Source organism: Amblyomma maculatum, chromosome 9, assembly GCF_055883805.1.
Source record: "Amblyomma maculatum isolate TAMU_Amacu chromosome 9, ASM5588380v1, whole genome shotgun sequence".
In the NCBI taxonomy this organism is placed as follows: Eukaryota; Metazoa; Arthropoda; class Arachnida; order Ixodida; family Ixodidae; genus Amblyomma; species Amblyomma maculatum.
In genome coordinates this window covers 66876212-66894317 of record NC_139352.1, presented here as the reverse complement: position 1 = coordinate 66894317, position 18106 = coordinate 66876212, and the positions used below count along the sequence as shown (strand labels likewise).

At 44.2% G+C, this 18106-nt stretch overlaps 1 protein-coding gene across 1 annotated transcript in view; it reads right to left on the bottom strand.

The window, feature by feature from the left end:
- The window catches only part of LOC146179281 (uncharacterized), a 69645-nt gene that overhangs the window by 39868 nt on the left and 11671 nt on the right, over positions 1–18106 (bottom strand). The window contains exon 3 of the mRNA XM_084579595.1: positions 4662–5084. Coding sequence (XP_084435721.1) covers positions 4662–5084 — 423 coding nt within the window. The remainder of the gene's footprint in view (positions 1–4661; positions 5085–18106) is intronic.

The window sequence follows — 18106 nt, the reverse complement described above, 5'->3', positions numbered from 1 at the left end:
AGAAGGGACTCAACGCCGGTCACTTAAAGGAGAGAGGTTTGCATCATGTGATGCAGGGCCATTCCGGACAAGTGCTCACAGGAGCCGTCGTGCCAATATATCAGTCATTAGGGGGGCTATAAGGTGCAGCTTTTACTACAATGACATAGCGGCAGTGAGATTTGTATCCGAGTAGTAGCCGCATTTAATCACTGCAAATCACCCACGCCCGTTCATATTTGCTGAACGATATGCATCGCCAAAATTATCGCCTAGTTCGTTAATTAATGTTATTCAGGAAGCGAATTGGCATAGGGAAAGAATGGCTGTCACGCACATTACAGGTTCCCATTTTTCAGCAGAACTTACTCTCTTTAGTACTAAGGCTTTGCGAAACAAACAGATCGTAAAACGTTTAACGGTAAACGAAAACAGGTGTCACACATTGCAACCGTCAGCTGAAAAAAAGAAACATATCCGCAGCGATATCAAGACTGAAACGACAAATTCTAAGGCGTACTGTGCGTGTCTAATAACCTTACTGTAATTTTTTTTCTTGAAAAGTGCAAACGATACACTCCATTCGATAATCGTCGAATACAGCCCATTACAGTGAGCATGCTTCAGCCATAATTGGTTTATTCCGCAGAAGAGTTGACTGTTTTTTTGTTTTCGCCACTTTCCCCGTTTAACTATGTCTACGCGTTGCAATCGCCATTCATGTGGGCATACTGAATCGTCTCGATACATAGTGAGTGATGTTTTGTGCCTCCCGCCATTACATCTACTTAGCACCGGTTTCGTTTATATCTCTCGATCAGCAGAATTCGCAAGATTTTAAAGCGACATTTTTAAACCTTTCATGTCTGAGAACATCTGGCGGCTTTACCATTAACAGTGACCGAACATCCCTGGTGCAATAAAAATAAATCATGACCAGACCGGAGCGTTCGTACTGACAACAAATTTCTCAGCGAGGTGTCCCCTGTAACCAAAGCAAAGTATTTGAGTGAGGAAGAAAAGAGTTAATCTGGGTGGGCGTCGAAATTCAACTTAGGACCTTCGTACTGCGTGACAAACACGCTCGTCATAAGTCACGAATTCTAGTTGGTTGGAGCTGAATAAAGATCTACCTAGTGCATGCGCGATGCGACCGTGACCCTAGAACATAATAGCGTTATACTATCAAAAATAAAGCCTGAATAAGCGTTTTAATACTTTAAGCATCTCCCGTGCAAAGACTGTCAACAACCACAGTACACGCCATTCAAGTTGTGTATCACGCGCTTCGCGTACCGTGCTTCATTTATCAAGCCTTAAATCTCTCTTTTGTCACCTGCGCATTTACTTCGCAATGAAAAGCTACATAATTCTCTGAAAAATTGATCGTCACAAAACTATGCGGCACTGCACTACATATATATCACATGATCACGCAGTAACCAGCTAATTTGGAATTGGAATAGGAATTGGTTTATTGATTCCTCGTACAAGCGAGAGGAGGCAGGGACTAAAGGCTATGTGAAAGCCTGACAGAGGTCCCTGCCCCCCACACAGATTCTGGCATTGCTTATACCGAACTGCGAATGGCAGCGAACGTCATAACTTTTATTACGACGCGAAAATACTACTTCAAATGCAATGATCTCCAAATAGGAGATAAAAATTACAAGCATCTTGCTAGAGGGAAATGAGCTCGACAAGTCTGCTCTCTGATCTTTTGATTGCCGATCTGGGTCGACCAAATATGATTGCTGAGCGCATTTTCTTCATCGATTGGGTTGTTTTCCTTCCTTAATTCTTGCATTGTCCGTCGCGCTGTAAATATGGGAGAGAAGTCGCGTCGCGTCATGTCTGTGTTCAAGTGAATTTTCAACACATTCTGGTTACGTAATAATGCAAACTCCGCAGGAAAACTAATTCATGACGGAGTGACCATACAGAAACAGACGGCGAGAAGACGGTGCAATCGGTACTCTCCTGTATGTGCTTATCTAATTCACAAACAGCGGTGCAGCCATCGTTCTGGAAGCCGTCTACATTCTACTGCGGCCCCTGTATTAACCTTGAATTTCGTAAATGACTATTGATTACGTTTTCAGTAGCGTTACATGATTACTGGTGACGATGACAACGTTTGATTCAATAATAAAGGAATTGAAAACGTCATGAAAAAGAATAAAGCCTGCTGAGGGGGGAGGGCGGGGGCAACTTCATTCTTCCGGAATGATATTTTGCGAGGGCACTTTAAGCAACACAGCAGCAAGGCGGTACAAATGCAGCCTTGGTAGAAAAGCTAGGGAGAACGTAAATACCGCCTGTAAGGGCATGATGCGTTAATTTAATTGCCACCTGCCGCATATATGTACAGGTGCCCATCGCGCTAGAAAGAAGTAATTGCGTTCCGTATAATTTTCAGGTGCCAGCTGAATTGAACAAATTTACTTCATTTGGCCACTTGCCACAATGAAGAAGTTGCAGTTTAATGTATTTTATTTGACTTAATTTTCAAGATGACAAGTGTCAGCTGAAAAAAACAAAACAAACGAGTGCGTTTATTGCCACCTGCCCAGGTTCGCAGGTAGTAATGCTGATTACGGTTGGCACCAGCGAGCCATGTCAGATAGAAAAGAGGAGAAAGGCAGAATTCTGTGTCAACTTTCAAAAGAAAAGACAGAGAAAATTCGTATGGAACAGAGAGTATGGGAGAATCGAAATTCGTTTGTAAAGAACACGTTTGTAAAGAACAGGGATGCAATAAAAAATTAAGAGGGACTTTAGCGAATAAAATAGTGGAAGGCGAAAGCCTGAGTGCCGCATTCTGCTACGTAACTGGCCCATAATTAGTAATCAATTAATTAGTTTTTGTTTATTAGTAATTAGGTAGGTACTCAATGAACTCCTTACGAAATTATTAAATCCTTATTTAGCTGAATAATGTATTGCCTAATGAGTCATCAAGTGACAGTTAATTAATTGATCGTTGATTGACATTTGGCCATATAAGGCACGCATTCGTACATACTGCGGTGGTGCTCTGATTGGTCGATACCTCTATGATGTCATCCCGCCTCGGCCAACCAGAATGCCGCAAAAGCGGGACACATTTTGTCTACGACAGCATGAGCCATTAAAGGCCTTCGCCTTAAAAGAGCTGCCCATGGGCATATATGCACACAACTGTAGGTATGTTTTGTACAACGTCGCTATGTTGAAGCAACCCCACAGGTGAAATGTGCGCATTGCATTTTGCTGAAGGCTACGTGCTTGTTTCCATTTACACTGCGCAAATCGCACCAATTTATTTACGTTTGCCCACATATCTCGAGCAGTATAGGAAGCTCGCCGGTTGGGGATTCTAACATCGCTGCCGCGTGGTCACGATTCATCGAAGCAACAAAATCTTGGGACTCATTTTGACGTCGGATCTATAAAAGGACACAACGGGTCACAACATGGGTATAGACTTGCTCTTCAGAAAAAATAAACTGGCTTTGATAATAACTCGCGATATGACCTTGACTGATTGTACCACCACAAAGCTCCCGTATTGCTCTGTGTCGACAGATAAGTGTTCGTAAAAATTTCTTCAGTTCAGTGGTTAAAACGGCAGCTATAACTGTTCTTTTTTTCTTGCCACGTATAAATGTCGACGCATTTATTCAAAGACAGCTCTATGCAGCGGCACGGCGGCCACAAAGACATCTGCTTTCGCTTCAATGTGAGCAGTTTCGAATGGAACTTTTTTTTCCTGTAATTTGTTTGTTTGCAGTACACACAGCGCGAGAAGCGGATGTAGCCCAGTTTGCGCTCCAGCACTCACAGTAAACACGCAGTGGAAGCCGGTTCCCATTAATATCCCAGCTCGCTGCGAGCGATCGTCAATCAGTTCGATGCTGCTGTTAATGAAGCCAAGCGAGCCTCGGCGCACACGTCGATATGAGGCGGCTCGCCTGGGCTATTGTGGGTTGTTTCTATTTCCCTTCATTATAATCGATAAATATAGAATATCATGAAGCTATCAGTCGTTTTCTGAAGATCATGCGCTGGAGACGCCATTGAAAAAGAGCGAAAACAAGAAAATCTATTCGCGCGCATAGGGTAACAGGGCGAATGACAAACAGCTTGAGCCGCATCAAGCTTGAATTCTTAAGTGCAATCGTACGGCACATCCCATTATTGTAAATAGTTTTGGTACGATGGTAATGGTTTGTTTCTCATCTTGTCTTAAGTCTCTTGTGTACCCTGTAACCGAAGCAGAAGCTTAAATATTTGATGCAGATCATTGCATTATTTCATTACCGCCCTCTGTCCGCACTTCAAATTTTCGTCCACTAAATGGAGCAGATGGCCACCATTGCGTTCTCACCGACTGACCTCTCCACCTTTCTAGACATTGAACGTCACTTTCTCGGCCTAAACAAAATTATGAACCGTCAAGAAACCTAACGGAAAAAGTTCGTTCCTTTGTGGGCGCTTGCATTATGTCAGTTGCTTTTTGTTTTTACTGTATTTGTATTGTTGTATTGAGCTTTATTTTCTGATAGTCATTTGTCGATCTCTGCAGTGAAACATATCGCAAAAATAATTTAGTTCACATTCAGAGCCTCCCATTATATTCTACCTTTTGCCTGGCAAAACAACTCCAATAATACCACCGGATGGAAACAGAATTCCTTCACCGGCGACGAACAGCTCAACGCGCGCCTCAGTGATGGAGAAGGCGGGGCAAGTGTCATTCTCGCCAAGATATGTGACGTTGCAGACGTAACTTCCGGTGTCAGCTCGTTCCATCCAGTTCAGCAGCGCCGGTGGGTCGCTGAGAAGGGAGAAGAACGCCCTTCGTTTCCACTCGTGCTGCTTCCAGTGTTGTCCGTCAAATAGGCTAGTACGTGCCATAAGCATCATTGGCGGGGAAGGAGGCGCCACCACGCTGTACACTATCAGTGTGTCGTGGTTGTTGTAGCGGGTGAGGAAGCTTCCGGTGGTAACACGGAACCAGAATACCGACACTGGCTTCCGTGACATTACGTCGATGGGGCAGGGGAGCGACGTCTGTTCCCCTTCCAGCACGACTAGTTGGAGCGACTTTGGTACGCCGTCATCTGCAAACGAAAAGAGATGACACTCATCTTGCACCAGATAATCCATAAAATAACATAATCATTATAACTATCATCATCATCATGATCCTGGTCATTGCCATCGTTACCATAATAGTCGTTACTCAACTGCAAAAAAAAACAGACAGATTACCTCACGTGACTTCCCCAAAGATATCAAATCACTCCTAGTTATCTTCCCTTACGGACCCTCCACTTAGGTTCCTGTCGCGTGTAATGACTCATTACTTTCTCTTCAAAGTTCACTTTTGTCTGTGATGTCGCCGATGGAATCACTCGCTTGTTTCCTATGGCCCTGCGCCTGGCATACCTGTTCTGCACTAGTGAGCGAGCCTTAAAAGGTCTAAACATGTGATCAGCGTGGCCGCATGCAGACGGGTACCGACACACTAAGAGATAGCATACGGGTTAACAGATTTAAACTTACTCTCACTGTTGCTCAGACTCTTTTTATGGATAGTCGAATCAAAGCCCTCGGATGGTTTTGAACTATATAAAATTTCATTATTGCGACGGTGTTAAATTGCAGTCATGCGCTGTTTAAAGGTTAATTAACCTCATGCCAAGCTTTGCGTAGCTAGGATCATCCCTTTCTTAGCTGTCACGAAAACAGAACCTGGGAAAGTTATTTCGAGAGCGCCAATAAGCTCTGATATTCAAATCACGACCACTTTTGTTCACACATTCGTACGATGCTGACAAGTTCAAACTGTGCTGAGTGCAAAGTTCTTTGTCCTCTATGCAGCCGATATTTTCTATCCAAAATTTTAGTTAACTGCAATGTTTTACACGTCAAGTGCTTCCTGATAGATTACACAATTAGGCTTTATTTTGCAGCGCCAAGTTTTGAGAACGCTTTTTGTGAAAGTGCCTGATCATCTTCCATTCAGAGCCTATCGAGATGCTGATGGTACACTGCGCTGTTTTGTCAGTCGACTATTGATATAAGGCTCAGATAAACAGACAGGCACGCAGTTGCAGCCAGAAGCGATTTCATATTTTTTCAAGGAGGAGGAGGAGGAGGAAGATGAGAAGGAAAGGCAGGGAGGTTAACAGGTAAAAGAAACCGGTTTGCTACCCTGATTGGGGGAAATGCGTGAGGGGATATAAAAGTTGTGGGTAAGAGAGGGATGGGTGAAGTCAGTACAGTCACATCAGAGACATGTCACATCAGATCACGCCACAGTCATATCACGTAACATGACATCAAAATCATAGCCTTTCGATCAGGCCCGTGCTTTTCAAGATTTTAACATTGTTCCCAGCCTAGAAACAACATAATATTTAGTCCCACTGATATTGTAGGGTAGCTTCGCTGAATATAAGGCAGGTTATCAGTAAGGTTCATTGAATTTTGAGGAATTCGTTGTCATTGCTTTCGTTGTTTCGAAGTGAATAGTTTTGAAGCGTAGCCCCAGGGATCCTGCCCTAAAATTCAGTGCCGACGCACTTGCATGACCAATCTGTGGTGGGGCCGGCGACACTCTAGTTTCGCTCCTTCTCCTTTTTGTAGCTTATAAAGTGCTGACTATGGCCGAAGTGGTAAGTTTGCGATTAGTACGCGATAGGTTAGATAAAAGAAAGCATTCAACTGTTCTCAGTGTCCCTTCGAAGGTGGTCACAGTGGCCGTCAGAAGAAACCCAGAAAACTAAATTCCAAATTTAGTCGGTGTTGACTAAATTGACGGTGTTGAATGCTGACTGGACAGTGTCAGCAATGATCCTAGAGTTCTTCGTGGCTCGAATGAATATAAAAAGATGAGAAGAAATTGCAGTTGAACCTCTCTACGACGAAACAGAAGGGGCGCGCCAAATATTTTGTTGAAGCTAAAACTTCATTGAGGCAAAGTCATCCCCAAAACAGTCACATTGAGCTATACCGTAAAGCAATGATTTGACGCTGAGGCAGGAATCGATCATCGCGCGGTAGCTCGATAACCTTGTGAAGTAATAGCACAGCTTCAGGTACATGTTTGAAGTGTCGCCGAATATTTTGCCTTCGAGCTCTTGGAGGGGCTGCCATCCATCTACTCGTAACGGACTAGGTGGAGACTGAAGCGTTCCTAAAGGCGTGCGTTCGAGGTCTAATGTACGTGCTTTTTGTCTTGTAAACCGTGTATAGGCTGTTTCGCTCCCCAGAGTTTCTTGTTCTTTGAACATAAAGCTAGTCATTTGTGCCTAATCAATAGCACGAGGTTAATAACGAGTGCAATACATATGCAGCTTTAGCATAGCATGTGGACACATTCCCAAAACAGACCTGCACGTGCTTTTCTGTCGTGCTTGAGACAGTTTCACATTTTGCGAAGTATCTGAAATTTATATTGTTTAATGTCTGAAATGACGATTTTGGTAGCTATCAGACTCTGCTCAGCTCAGTCCGCCATAACGAAAGAATTACGATCGCTCACCCCCGTCCACACCACTACTCAGACGAGCTGCACGTCGGGGACTAAATTTCCTAAATGTTTTTCTGTTCCACGAGTTAATAAATTACGGATGACCGATCAATACAGGCATCCACTCCTTATCGGCCTAGTGGCAAGCGAATTGTTGGAATTTTCAATGTTTCTCGCGCGCTAAAACTTGAATGACACGAGGAGTACTGGTAAACAGTGAGGATTATAGGAAAATATGGGTCTTGTTTTTTTATTATTTACTTACTTTGAGTAAGCCATATACTTCAAATAATCATTCCCATATCAAGCAATGCCGCCTTAAAACTCTGTGTGTGTGTGTGTGTGTGTGTGTGTGTGTGTGTGTGTGTGTGTGTGTGTGTGTGTGTGTGTGTGTGTGTGTGTGTGTGTGTGTGTGTGTGTGTGTGTGTGTGTGTGTGTGTGTGTGTGTGTGTGTGTGTGTGTGTGTGTGTGTGTGTGTGTGTGTGTGTGTGTGTGTGTGTGTGTGTGTGTGTGTGTGTGTGTGTGTGTGTGTGTGTGTGTGTGTGTGTGTGTGTGTGTGTGTGTGTGTGTGTGTGTGTGTGTGTGTGTGTGTGTGTGTGTGTGTGTGTGTGTGTGTGTGTGTGTGTGTGTGTGTGTGTGTGTGTGTGTGTGTGTGTGTGTGTGTGTGTGTGTGTGTGTGTGTGTGTGTGTGTGTGTGTGTGTGTGTGTGTGTGTGTGTGTGTGTGTGTGTGTGTGTGTGTGTGTGTGTGTGTGTGTGTGTGTGTGTGTGTGTGTGTGTGTGTGTGTGTGTGTGTGTGTGTGTGTGTGTGTGTGTGTGTGTGTGTGTGTGTGTGTGTGTGTGTGTGTGTGTGTGTGTGTGTGTGTGTGTGTGTGTGTGTGTGTGTGTGTGTGTGTGTGTGTGTGTGTGTGTGTGTGTGTGTGTGTGTGTGTGTGTGTGTGTGTGTGTGTGTGTGTGTGTGTGTGTGTGTGTGTGTGTGTGTGTGTGTGTGTGTGTGTGTGTGTGTGTGTGTGTGTGTGTGTGTGTGTGTGTGTGTGTGTGTGTGTGTGTGTGTGTGTGTGTGTGTGAATATCGATTTCTGTGGAAGATTTAATGAAACAAAGCAACTTAGACTTATGGCAGTGCACTGATGAATGTAGATATCGTTACTATCGAGATACGATATCGATCAGTCTAGCGGGCTTAAATTATTACGTTCTAACAGACGCTGTACAGAATTTTTGAAAATCGCCAGTTTGTGGATTACTCCTGGATAAATAAAGCTCTTCGTGCAGAAGAAAGTCAAATGCAATCCGTGTAGAAGGAAATAAGTAAACAATTTTGTTTCTTGTTTCAAATCATACTGTTGACAAAAAATCTTTCTTCAAAAAAGGACCAGTTAGTCCAGAAGAATCATTTGTACCACTGACTGCGAAGGTGAGTAATGAGTAGGATTAATTTATCACGGCAATAAAACGTCCAGTCACGTAAGGCCTGATATAGACCAACTTTAGGATCGATCTGGCTGAACAGCTTACAATATTATGTAATACTAAGTGTATACTGCGACTTAACTAGGATACACGCAGTTGCATACTATCTGCATAATTAGTCCATTTAGAACATCACCGGAGCGAGATAAAAGTCTTTCAGTGGCCTGCTCCTGTTTTTGTGCTCGTTTTCCCGTCAACATATCGTTATTCCATTCAGCAAACCGGGTGGGTATATGAAAGAGCGAGAGAAAAAAAAATAAGAACGCATTATTTAAACTGCCGCTACTCTCTCTGTTTTCATACTTAAGAAAACAGCCATCACCAAAATTATGTTTTATGCAGTACAGAATTACTAGAGCGATTCGATTTATCCTTTAGTAGCATTGTAGACATTAAGCCATTTACTGCTTTCTCGGACTCATATAGTTTCTTCTGATAATCTCCATATGAGCGAGTCAGTCAGCACTATTAATAATAATGAAGCACATTAATACCACATTAAGTACAAATCATAATCTGAAGCATACAATTTGCTTTAAGCGACGTCTGATGCAATTAGTGCACTTTTTTGTTTTTTTTTTTAGTGAAGTTCGAACAAGCAGAGTAATGCAGCTGTAGCTGTGTCTGATACAGACAGCGTTGGCGGTCGCTCTAAAGTTTGGCCGCCGATTACGATACACAGTAAGGAGCAACTAGAGCTCAGCTCTTGAAGTATTTCGATTTTGCAGTATGCCGGACTAAGGTGACCAAGCGCTTGACCAGCTATGAGAGGGTCGTGAGAGAGTTGCAACCATCGCCAGACGGCCTATGATCCAAACCCACCGATGCCAGCAGTAGCAAATGGTTGCTTTTTCTTCTACTTTTTAATCAATTACCTTCATGGTTAACTACTGCTTCTTAGCGATCACAAGAGATCCCCTTGGTTTGCCTTTGTGCCAGTGGCTGTTAGCTTCCTTCTTACAGATCCCACAAGGTAAAAGTACACTCATTTTCAGCTCTCAACGCTTACTAGCGCCACGAGGACGGAATTTCCTCCGGACGGGTGCCTTAATGTAACCGCGTTAATTTTACTCAATCAGTAGGTGCAACCTGAAAGCAACGGCTGTCCCCTACCACCGCCGCATATCCTTCTCCTCTTTCAACAATACTGTTCTGCTTTTCCTTTTTTTTTTCCCCTTCTACCCTCCTCACTTTCCAGCCCCAACCCTTTCTTAATGTTTTCAATCTCATTCTGCTGTTGCACAATGCTCCGTTCGCGCCACAACCTTCTGCTTTCATGGTAGCCACCCTTTGGCTGCTTCTCATAGCCGCATCAACAGGTTGCGCAATCTTCCTTCCTCGTCATAAACACCTCTTTACACGGTATCCGACATCCGTGTTCTTTCCGTGGCACACAACTTTCGAGTGAGCTTCTCACTACACATCCCAAGCCACTAAGCCACTATTTCCCTCGTGCACTTCTTTAAACATGAAGAGGAGATTTAAATATCTAGGCACCGTCCAATGCAAGCTGAGGCAGGTGGCGTTTCGCTCTACTTCAACTTCCTACAGGTCACAAATATGGTCTAATCGGTGACATGTGGCAGACTACACCGACGACGACGCAATCCAGGCGCGGTAACCAAAGAGATCCGTTTTAAAACGATGACCAAGTAAGAAATTAGCGTCGTCATAAATCAAAGTTACACCGACATGAAACATCAATAGTGAGAATGACTGTGCGGTTAAGAACCTCCCCGCGCCCGATGGTCAGAACATACACACAACAGGAAAACACACGCATAGCGGAAATGTTAACAAAGAGGAGCTGTTTGCGGCCTGGAGATGCCAGCTGTCGGGAACTGGTATGCACTGAACAACATTCACATAACGCAAGTTAAAGGCAAGAGAAGAAACGAATAAGCAAAAAACAAAAAGAAATGAAAAAGGATAAACACTAAAAGTAGAAAAGAATCAAGGAACCAATAAGATTGAATGAAAAAAGAAACATATTATAATGGAGCAAATAAAATATATAAAGAGTTTGGCCGAGGAAAAAGGTAAAATTTTGAAAGTAAGAATATAGCTAGGAAAAGGACAAAATCGAAGAATGATGCCCCGTGTGGAATTATTGACTGAATCTCAGCACTGGCAGAGTGTTTGCGTGCGGAAGAGTGTACTTAGAAGACAGGAAAAAAAGTGGGCCAGATTGTTAGCATTGGCCTGCGAAGGCAAGCTTCGAAGCATGTTGCCCGACATTTGTGTCGCTAAAACAACACAACCTTGGCGGGCCGTGGCTTCTTTTCGGCGTAAATGTGCGTGTTTTCCTCACATCACACCCACTACACCGTACACTGTCGCGAAGAGAGCGATTTTCGAACCTAATGTATCAATTTTGGGAAGGGATTCAACGGCCCCATCAGACCATGCGGACGGTGGCTTAGACACCCTGCATTCACACCCGCCAACAAAAGCTGGATAAAAAAAAAAAAAAAAAAACTCCTTTGTAAATATTCCAATGGCAAGACATTCAAACAAGCGCCGATTATGCACGCGAAGGTACGGGACTCATTGCAGCCAACAGTACGACGATGTGCCTAGTTTTATTTGTCCAAAGAGAAAGCTGAAAACAGACAAAGAAAGCAAACTTACTCGAAGACTCCAAGACAGATCTCTATTATGCTAACGTATTTACACTGTGTCTTCGAGTCACGTAACAAATGTTGACACTTTCCATTAACCAATAAAGGGAGATCTCAAATGCATTCTGACAAAGTGTGGGTGTCAGGAACGAAGAAATACTATCTGGAAAGGAATTTCGAAACACCATTTTCCGGGCTGTACGACACAGGGTTCATCACAGAGCTTCAACTATGCAATATCGCGGAAAAAACAATGTAAAGTACGTAGAGCAAAAAAAAAAAAACTTTTTTAACTGTTTTCCTCTGCTTCTTTAATGCTGCTCAGTCTGGTTGTTTCACTGAGACTATAAAGGAGGACAGCAAGGTTTCCTAAAATAGTGGTTGTCAGTTTTTTTGCGGACAGGACGCCGATGTCTGCAAAATGTTAAACTTCAGCGCATTTTAAAAAAGATATACAGCTCAAATTTTGCAAATATTGTGGTTATTTATTGTCTAAAGGTTAAAGTTTCGCAGTGGCATTGAATGCACCACGAGAAGCTGGGTCATCCAACATGTAAGGAACTCTATTACCCTGTTCTACAGCTCAAGAAAACAAGGATTATGATTTTATTATGGTAATTGCAAGAAATGGCTATAATATTCGTGAAATTGATGGCCCGCTGCTCAATTATAATTGCACTAATGACTCATGGGAACATGTAAAGTTTTGTGGAAGCTATTTATCATTGCACCCTTAATATTTCCGCTTTCCTAAACTAGCAGAGTACAGTCTTAACGTGTGCAGTCTAAAGGCGCACGAGACAACTCGCAGGCCTTAACAATGCTGGCATACAGTTGACTAAATTTCCCTTAGCACGTTCACCGCTAAAGCCGAAGAACGCTTTGTGAATGCAGGCAATCAAAAGCAGGCCCACTGGAGCGAGGGAACCCATGTCGCAGAAATGGGCCTTGGGGTATGTCACCTTGGAGAACGTCAACAAGCACCAAACCGGGGAACGCATATCAGTATACGTTCCCTGCTGTATATCAATGAGGGTCGAAATTGGCAGTGACACTTGCAGCGTAGGTATAGCCGGAAGTATGTTGGAAGCGTCATGTTGCGACACTCCGTTATTTCCTTACATTTTCTTGGACGAGGGAAAGGTATACGGTATGCGCATTGTTTCAAAATATGTAGAGTGGCCTTTCTTTGTCTTTTCTCCTATTACGCAGCCTTTCTCTCTGGGAATTTGTTGCTAAACCTCTATAATATCAGCAAACAAATTATTAAAGCACTCCGGACTTGTGTAATTTACCTATATAGCTGGCTTTGCGTCGGTTTCCTGTAGCTTCTCTGCTTCTTATCTTCGGTTTTGTTTTGTAATGTGAATTTACGCTCTTTCTGTCATCTTTTACCAGGCGGTAAATCGGCATCCCCCACTTCATATGCTAATGGGCTCCGTAATGCTCTGACGCCTATGTGAGCCCAGTACATCCCCACTCTTTTCATTTCGCACCAAAGACTCGCTATAAAAAAGTTCCACATTACCCATTTGCTGTACTCATTCATCATACCATCTTACACAGTCCCGTTGTTTAATGCCATCTAAGGTCATCCAAAAATGGGGATTTTATGGTGCGTGAAAGAGCCGCGGGTAGCGTTTTACCAGTTAGCGCATTTTTACAGTCGTGAACACTATTTTTTCCTTCAATATAGAATGAAAATTTGCTTAGTGCGTCCCTTCAGCATAAAAACCATGAAACGTACTAAGCGTTTCTTTTCTCTTGTCTCAAGAAAAAAAAGACGTCCAAAGTAGCTACGCCCTGTAGTATAAAACAGCTTTTAAAAGGTCTAATGACAAACGCAGCACGATGGGTATTTGTGCTTTTAAAATGCCCCTGTCAGGTGCCAGACGTCAGTGCACCTAAAAAAAACTCCAGGTGGTCGAACTTTTCACAGCCATTAACTACAGCGTCACTGATAGCCTGAATCGCTTTTGGTCGTCAAACCCCATGCACCAATCCACGGGTTAAGGGGATTTGGTAAATAACCCCTGTGGCGCATTTGGAAAGGTATACATCGGGCAAACTGGGCGATGTGCCAACGATAGGGCCGCAGAACATAAGCGTTCTCTAAAAAACAATCAGAATTTACATCTACCCATGCACCAAACCGAGCCGTTATCGACCGTAACCAACAAAAGCAACAAAACGAAAACCATACTTAGCCCATAGCATTTTATTTTAATCTGGTATCTTTCCCAAAGCGGCGTTCCGCATTCTGCGTAAAAGAGAAACGCAGCACAACGCAATATTTTAATTCTTCTAGCATCCGAGATGGTAGTGGGATTTCAGGCGCCTAATATATCTGCGTACAAAAGCACTGTAGGCAATAACATAAAAACCTTCATACAGAATAGAAGAAGAAAATTAAACTATTAGTACTAACGTCTCAAGCAATGTGCTCTTTTAGACGCTGTGTTCGTGTTCGAGGGCATCAGATTAAGTAGGCCTGAGTAGAGTTCAGTACTTCGCCTCCAACTATATACGGCCGCCGCAGCTGGGATAGAACAAGGCAGCAGAACGCCGATCCCCCTGGATGTAACACACCTGATACACAAATGTGGACTGAATACTATAAATTTGGTCTCAGACAAAGGTCATGTATATCCGGGAAATATAAATGTGGACCAATGATGAAGCCACATGAATGCCGACAGAACGTACTAATATGGACTTATAAAACAGGGCGCACAAATGCAGTGCAGGACAACCTTCCAATTAAATTTATCCTCGTCGTGCCTCACTGAGCTCTGACCTTCTGAGGCATGTTTCCTAATAGATGCCACCGGTAAACAAGTTATGGTCCGCTAAAAAACAGATAGGCCTATAGGTCAATTATTATGGTTGTATAAAGCAGAATTATCCTCGGCTGCAGGAACAACTGAAAAGCAAGTAAGCAAAGAAAACGCGTTTGAGGTCATTAGTGTCATAGCCGCTCACTTTGGGGCTTCGATCCAACCACGCATCGAGCCGCACTCGTAGCGCAGAATTTCTGGAATACCGCCTGAAAGAAAGCCCCGTCGGACGTTGTGTACTGTGTTGCAAACAAACTCGCTTCTTTTGCGTCCTATTATTTGTGCACAATGTGTAAACAGGGCTCTCTATAGAGAACTCAATCGATGCATGCAATTAGGGAATCAGATCTTTCCCTCTCCTGACTCCAAAATATTCTCTTTTATCCGCAATCTTACGCCCACGGCCTTTTCTGCCTCCCATGAGTGCGAACTCGATCGTATTGCCTGCCTCGGAGAGTAATATTCTAGCTAGGCATTGCCGGCGGAATTAAAACAGGGAGATAATGCTAGTTTGAAAAGACTGCCGTTACGCGTGGCTTAGTTATCGAAAGGGGGGTCTCGTAAACAATAACGCTGCTGCCGTGGTTCCAAGCGTATACCGCACTTTCGAGAACCTAAATGCCTTCATATTCTAAGCACTGTTTCCTCTCCTGCCTCCCCTAGTTCTCCATATATATATATATATATATATATATATATATATATATATATATATATATATATATATATATATAGCGTAACGCACACAGTTACACGTGCACACAAGCGTACAAAAGCAACCTCCCCCCCTAAAAAAAAAAAAAAGTTTGTAGATGTAGTTTGTCAGTCACCGTGCAAAGTACGGCTTCAATCGCAAGACATGAACTGTCTCTGGACGAGGTAGCCGACGGCCTGTGTGCTCTGATCCATCCGGGAGCACCTCGTAATTGACGTTACTGATGCGTCGCACGATTTTATACGGTCCGAAGTAGCGGCAAATTAGCTTATCTGAAAGGCCGCGGCGTCGAACAGAAGTCCACACCCACACCTGGTCCCCGGTGTTATACGAAGCTTGTCTGTGGCGGAGGTTGTACCGGCGTGAATCCCTGTCCTGTTGCTGGGTGATGTGGACGCGTGCTAGTTGGCGTGCTTGCTCAGCATCTTGGGCAAACTGCTCGGCGTCAGAACAAAGTTCGGTATCTGTTTGGTAAGGGAGCATTGCGTCCAGCATCGTCCGAACCTCCCTGCCGTAAACGAGGCGAAACGGCGTGACACGTGTAGTCTCTTGGACTGCCGTATTGTATGCAAACGTCACATATGGTACGATCGCATCCCAAGTCTTGTGCTGGGCGTCGACGTACATCGCCAGCATATCTGCGATGGCCTTATTAAGCCTTTCCGTCAGCCCATTGGTCTGCGGATCGTAAGCAGTAGCTTTTCGATGCGCCGTACCGCTGAGATGAAAGACTTCGGCCATCATTTGTGAAGTAAAGGCAGTCCCTCTATCAGTAATAATACAGGTAGGAGCACCGTGCCGTAGTGTGATCTGGTGTACAAAGAAATGGGCAACTTCAGACGCTATACCACTAGGTAACGCTTTGGTCTCGGCATAGCGAGTCAGATAGTCTGTGGCGATGATTATCCAACGGTGCCACCAGAGGACCGAGGGAAAGCACCGAGAAGGTCCATGCCGACTTGATCAAATGGTGCTCGTGGTGGTATTATGGGCATGAGGAGGCCCGATGTCTTTGATTGCGGAACCTTCCGACGCTGACATTGCCGACAGCTGTTGACATAGCGCTTAACAACAGTGGCAAGGTTGGGCCAGTAGAATGTCTGTCGTATCCTAGCAAGTGTGCGAGAATAGCCCAAGTGGCCAGATGTTGGTTCATCGTGGCACGCGGAAAGGATTTCCTCTCTCAGAGCTGTGGGTACCACGAGGAGGTAGGTTCTTGACTCGGATCTAGAGTTCTGCTTATAAAGCACACCACCTCTCAGGCAGAAAGTTGAGAGGCTCCGAGAAAAGCACTTAGGTATGGTGGCTGGCTGACCTTCTAAATAATCAATCAGTGCTCGTAAATCTGGATCGGCACGCTGCTGATGTGACATATGTGAAGCATCAACAGCTCCGAGGAAACTGCCAGCGTCATCCGTGTCTGGTGAAGCGAGCTCGACAGGCGCGCGGGAGAGCGTGTCAGCATCTTCATACTTATGTCCGCACTTATAAACAATAGTGATATCGAACTCCTGTAGGCGAAGGCTCCATCGCGCCAGGCGGCCGCATGGGTCACGCAGGTTGGCCAGCCAACACAAAGAATGGTGGTCAGTGACAGCTTTAAATGGGCGACCATAAAGGTAGGGACGAAATTTCGCAGCAGCCCAAATAATGGCGAGGCATTCCTTTTCAGTACTTGAATAGTTCGTCTCGGCGCGGGATAAAGTACGGCTAGCATAGGCGATGACTCGTTCAACACCCTTGTGACGTTGCACGAGAACCGCCCCAAGACCAATGTTACTGGCGTCGGTATGTATTTCTGTCTCCCCCTGCTCATCGAAATGGGCTAGAAAAGGCGGCGATTGGAGACGGAGACGCAGCACGGCAAAAGCAGCTTCTTGTTCGTGAGTCCAAACAAAAGGGGTGTCTCCCTGGCAATATATATACATATATATATATATATATATATATATATATATATATATATATATATATATATATATATATATATATATATATATATATATATATATATATATATATATAAGGACCCGAGAATAAGGTCGGCTTGTAGTTCCGAACACAGAGTCACAGAGCCCAGCACCAGGGAACACAAAAGCAGGCCGAAATAGACCCCGATAACTCTACCAGCGTGTTGTTAGGTTGACCTAGTATCTGCTGCGCTCGGTTGGTTGCACGGGAATCGCCGACGCGATTCTTAGTTTGGTGTGAGTAGCTTGGGAGCAATAAAGTAGTCGGAATTAGTAGAGGGCTGCTATCAAGCCTGAAGTGTCGGTGAACTTTATTCGCGTTTGCAGAATACATTTGCCAACTTAGTTTGTCAAATAAATTGTTGTTTCTTACACCCGTTAAGTCGAGATATAGCCGCGAAAATAAAGGGGGGGGGGGGGGGGGCATTTTAATTTGCAAAATCTAAGCCCCTCCCCCTTTCACTTTGGACATCGCGATCTTAAAAAAACAAGGGGGTGATTGTGGAGGACTCCGGAAATTTCGACCACCTGGGGTTCTTTAACGTGCACTGACATCGCACAGCACACGGGCGCCTTGCTTTTCGCCTCCATTGAAAAGCGGCCGCCGAGGCCGGGATTCGATCCCGCATCCTTGGGAACAGTAGTCGAGCGCCGTAACCACAAGGTGTCTCAGCTAATGGTTACCAATTAAACCTTTAATGCGGAGTGTCCTAGCGCACTGAAAACAAGCGAGGACTGCACAGGGGTTTACATGGCTCTAGTTTCGCATTCGACAAAATTCGTCGCTGAAGTCCCATTAGGTAATTTTTCAATTATTTGACCCCAAAACAAGTCAGAAGCTTCAGGATTGTCCTGAAAACAGTAGCTGTCTGCGTTTGCAGCGCTATACCATTCGCATAGTTGTTGTTTTTTTTTCTTCTTTTCTGGCCTCACAGGGCAACCCGCAAAATAAAAAAGGCCCATATTATATGTGCCCCAAAACGCGTTTCCAA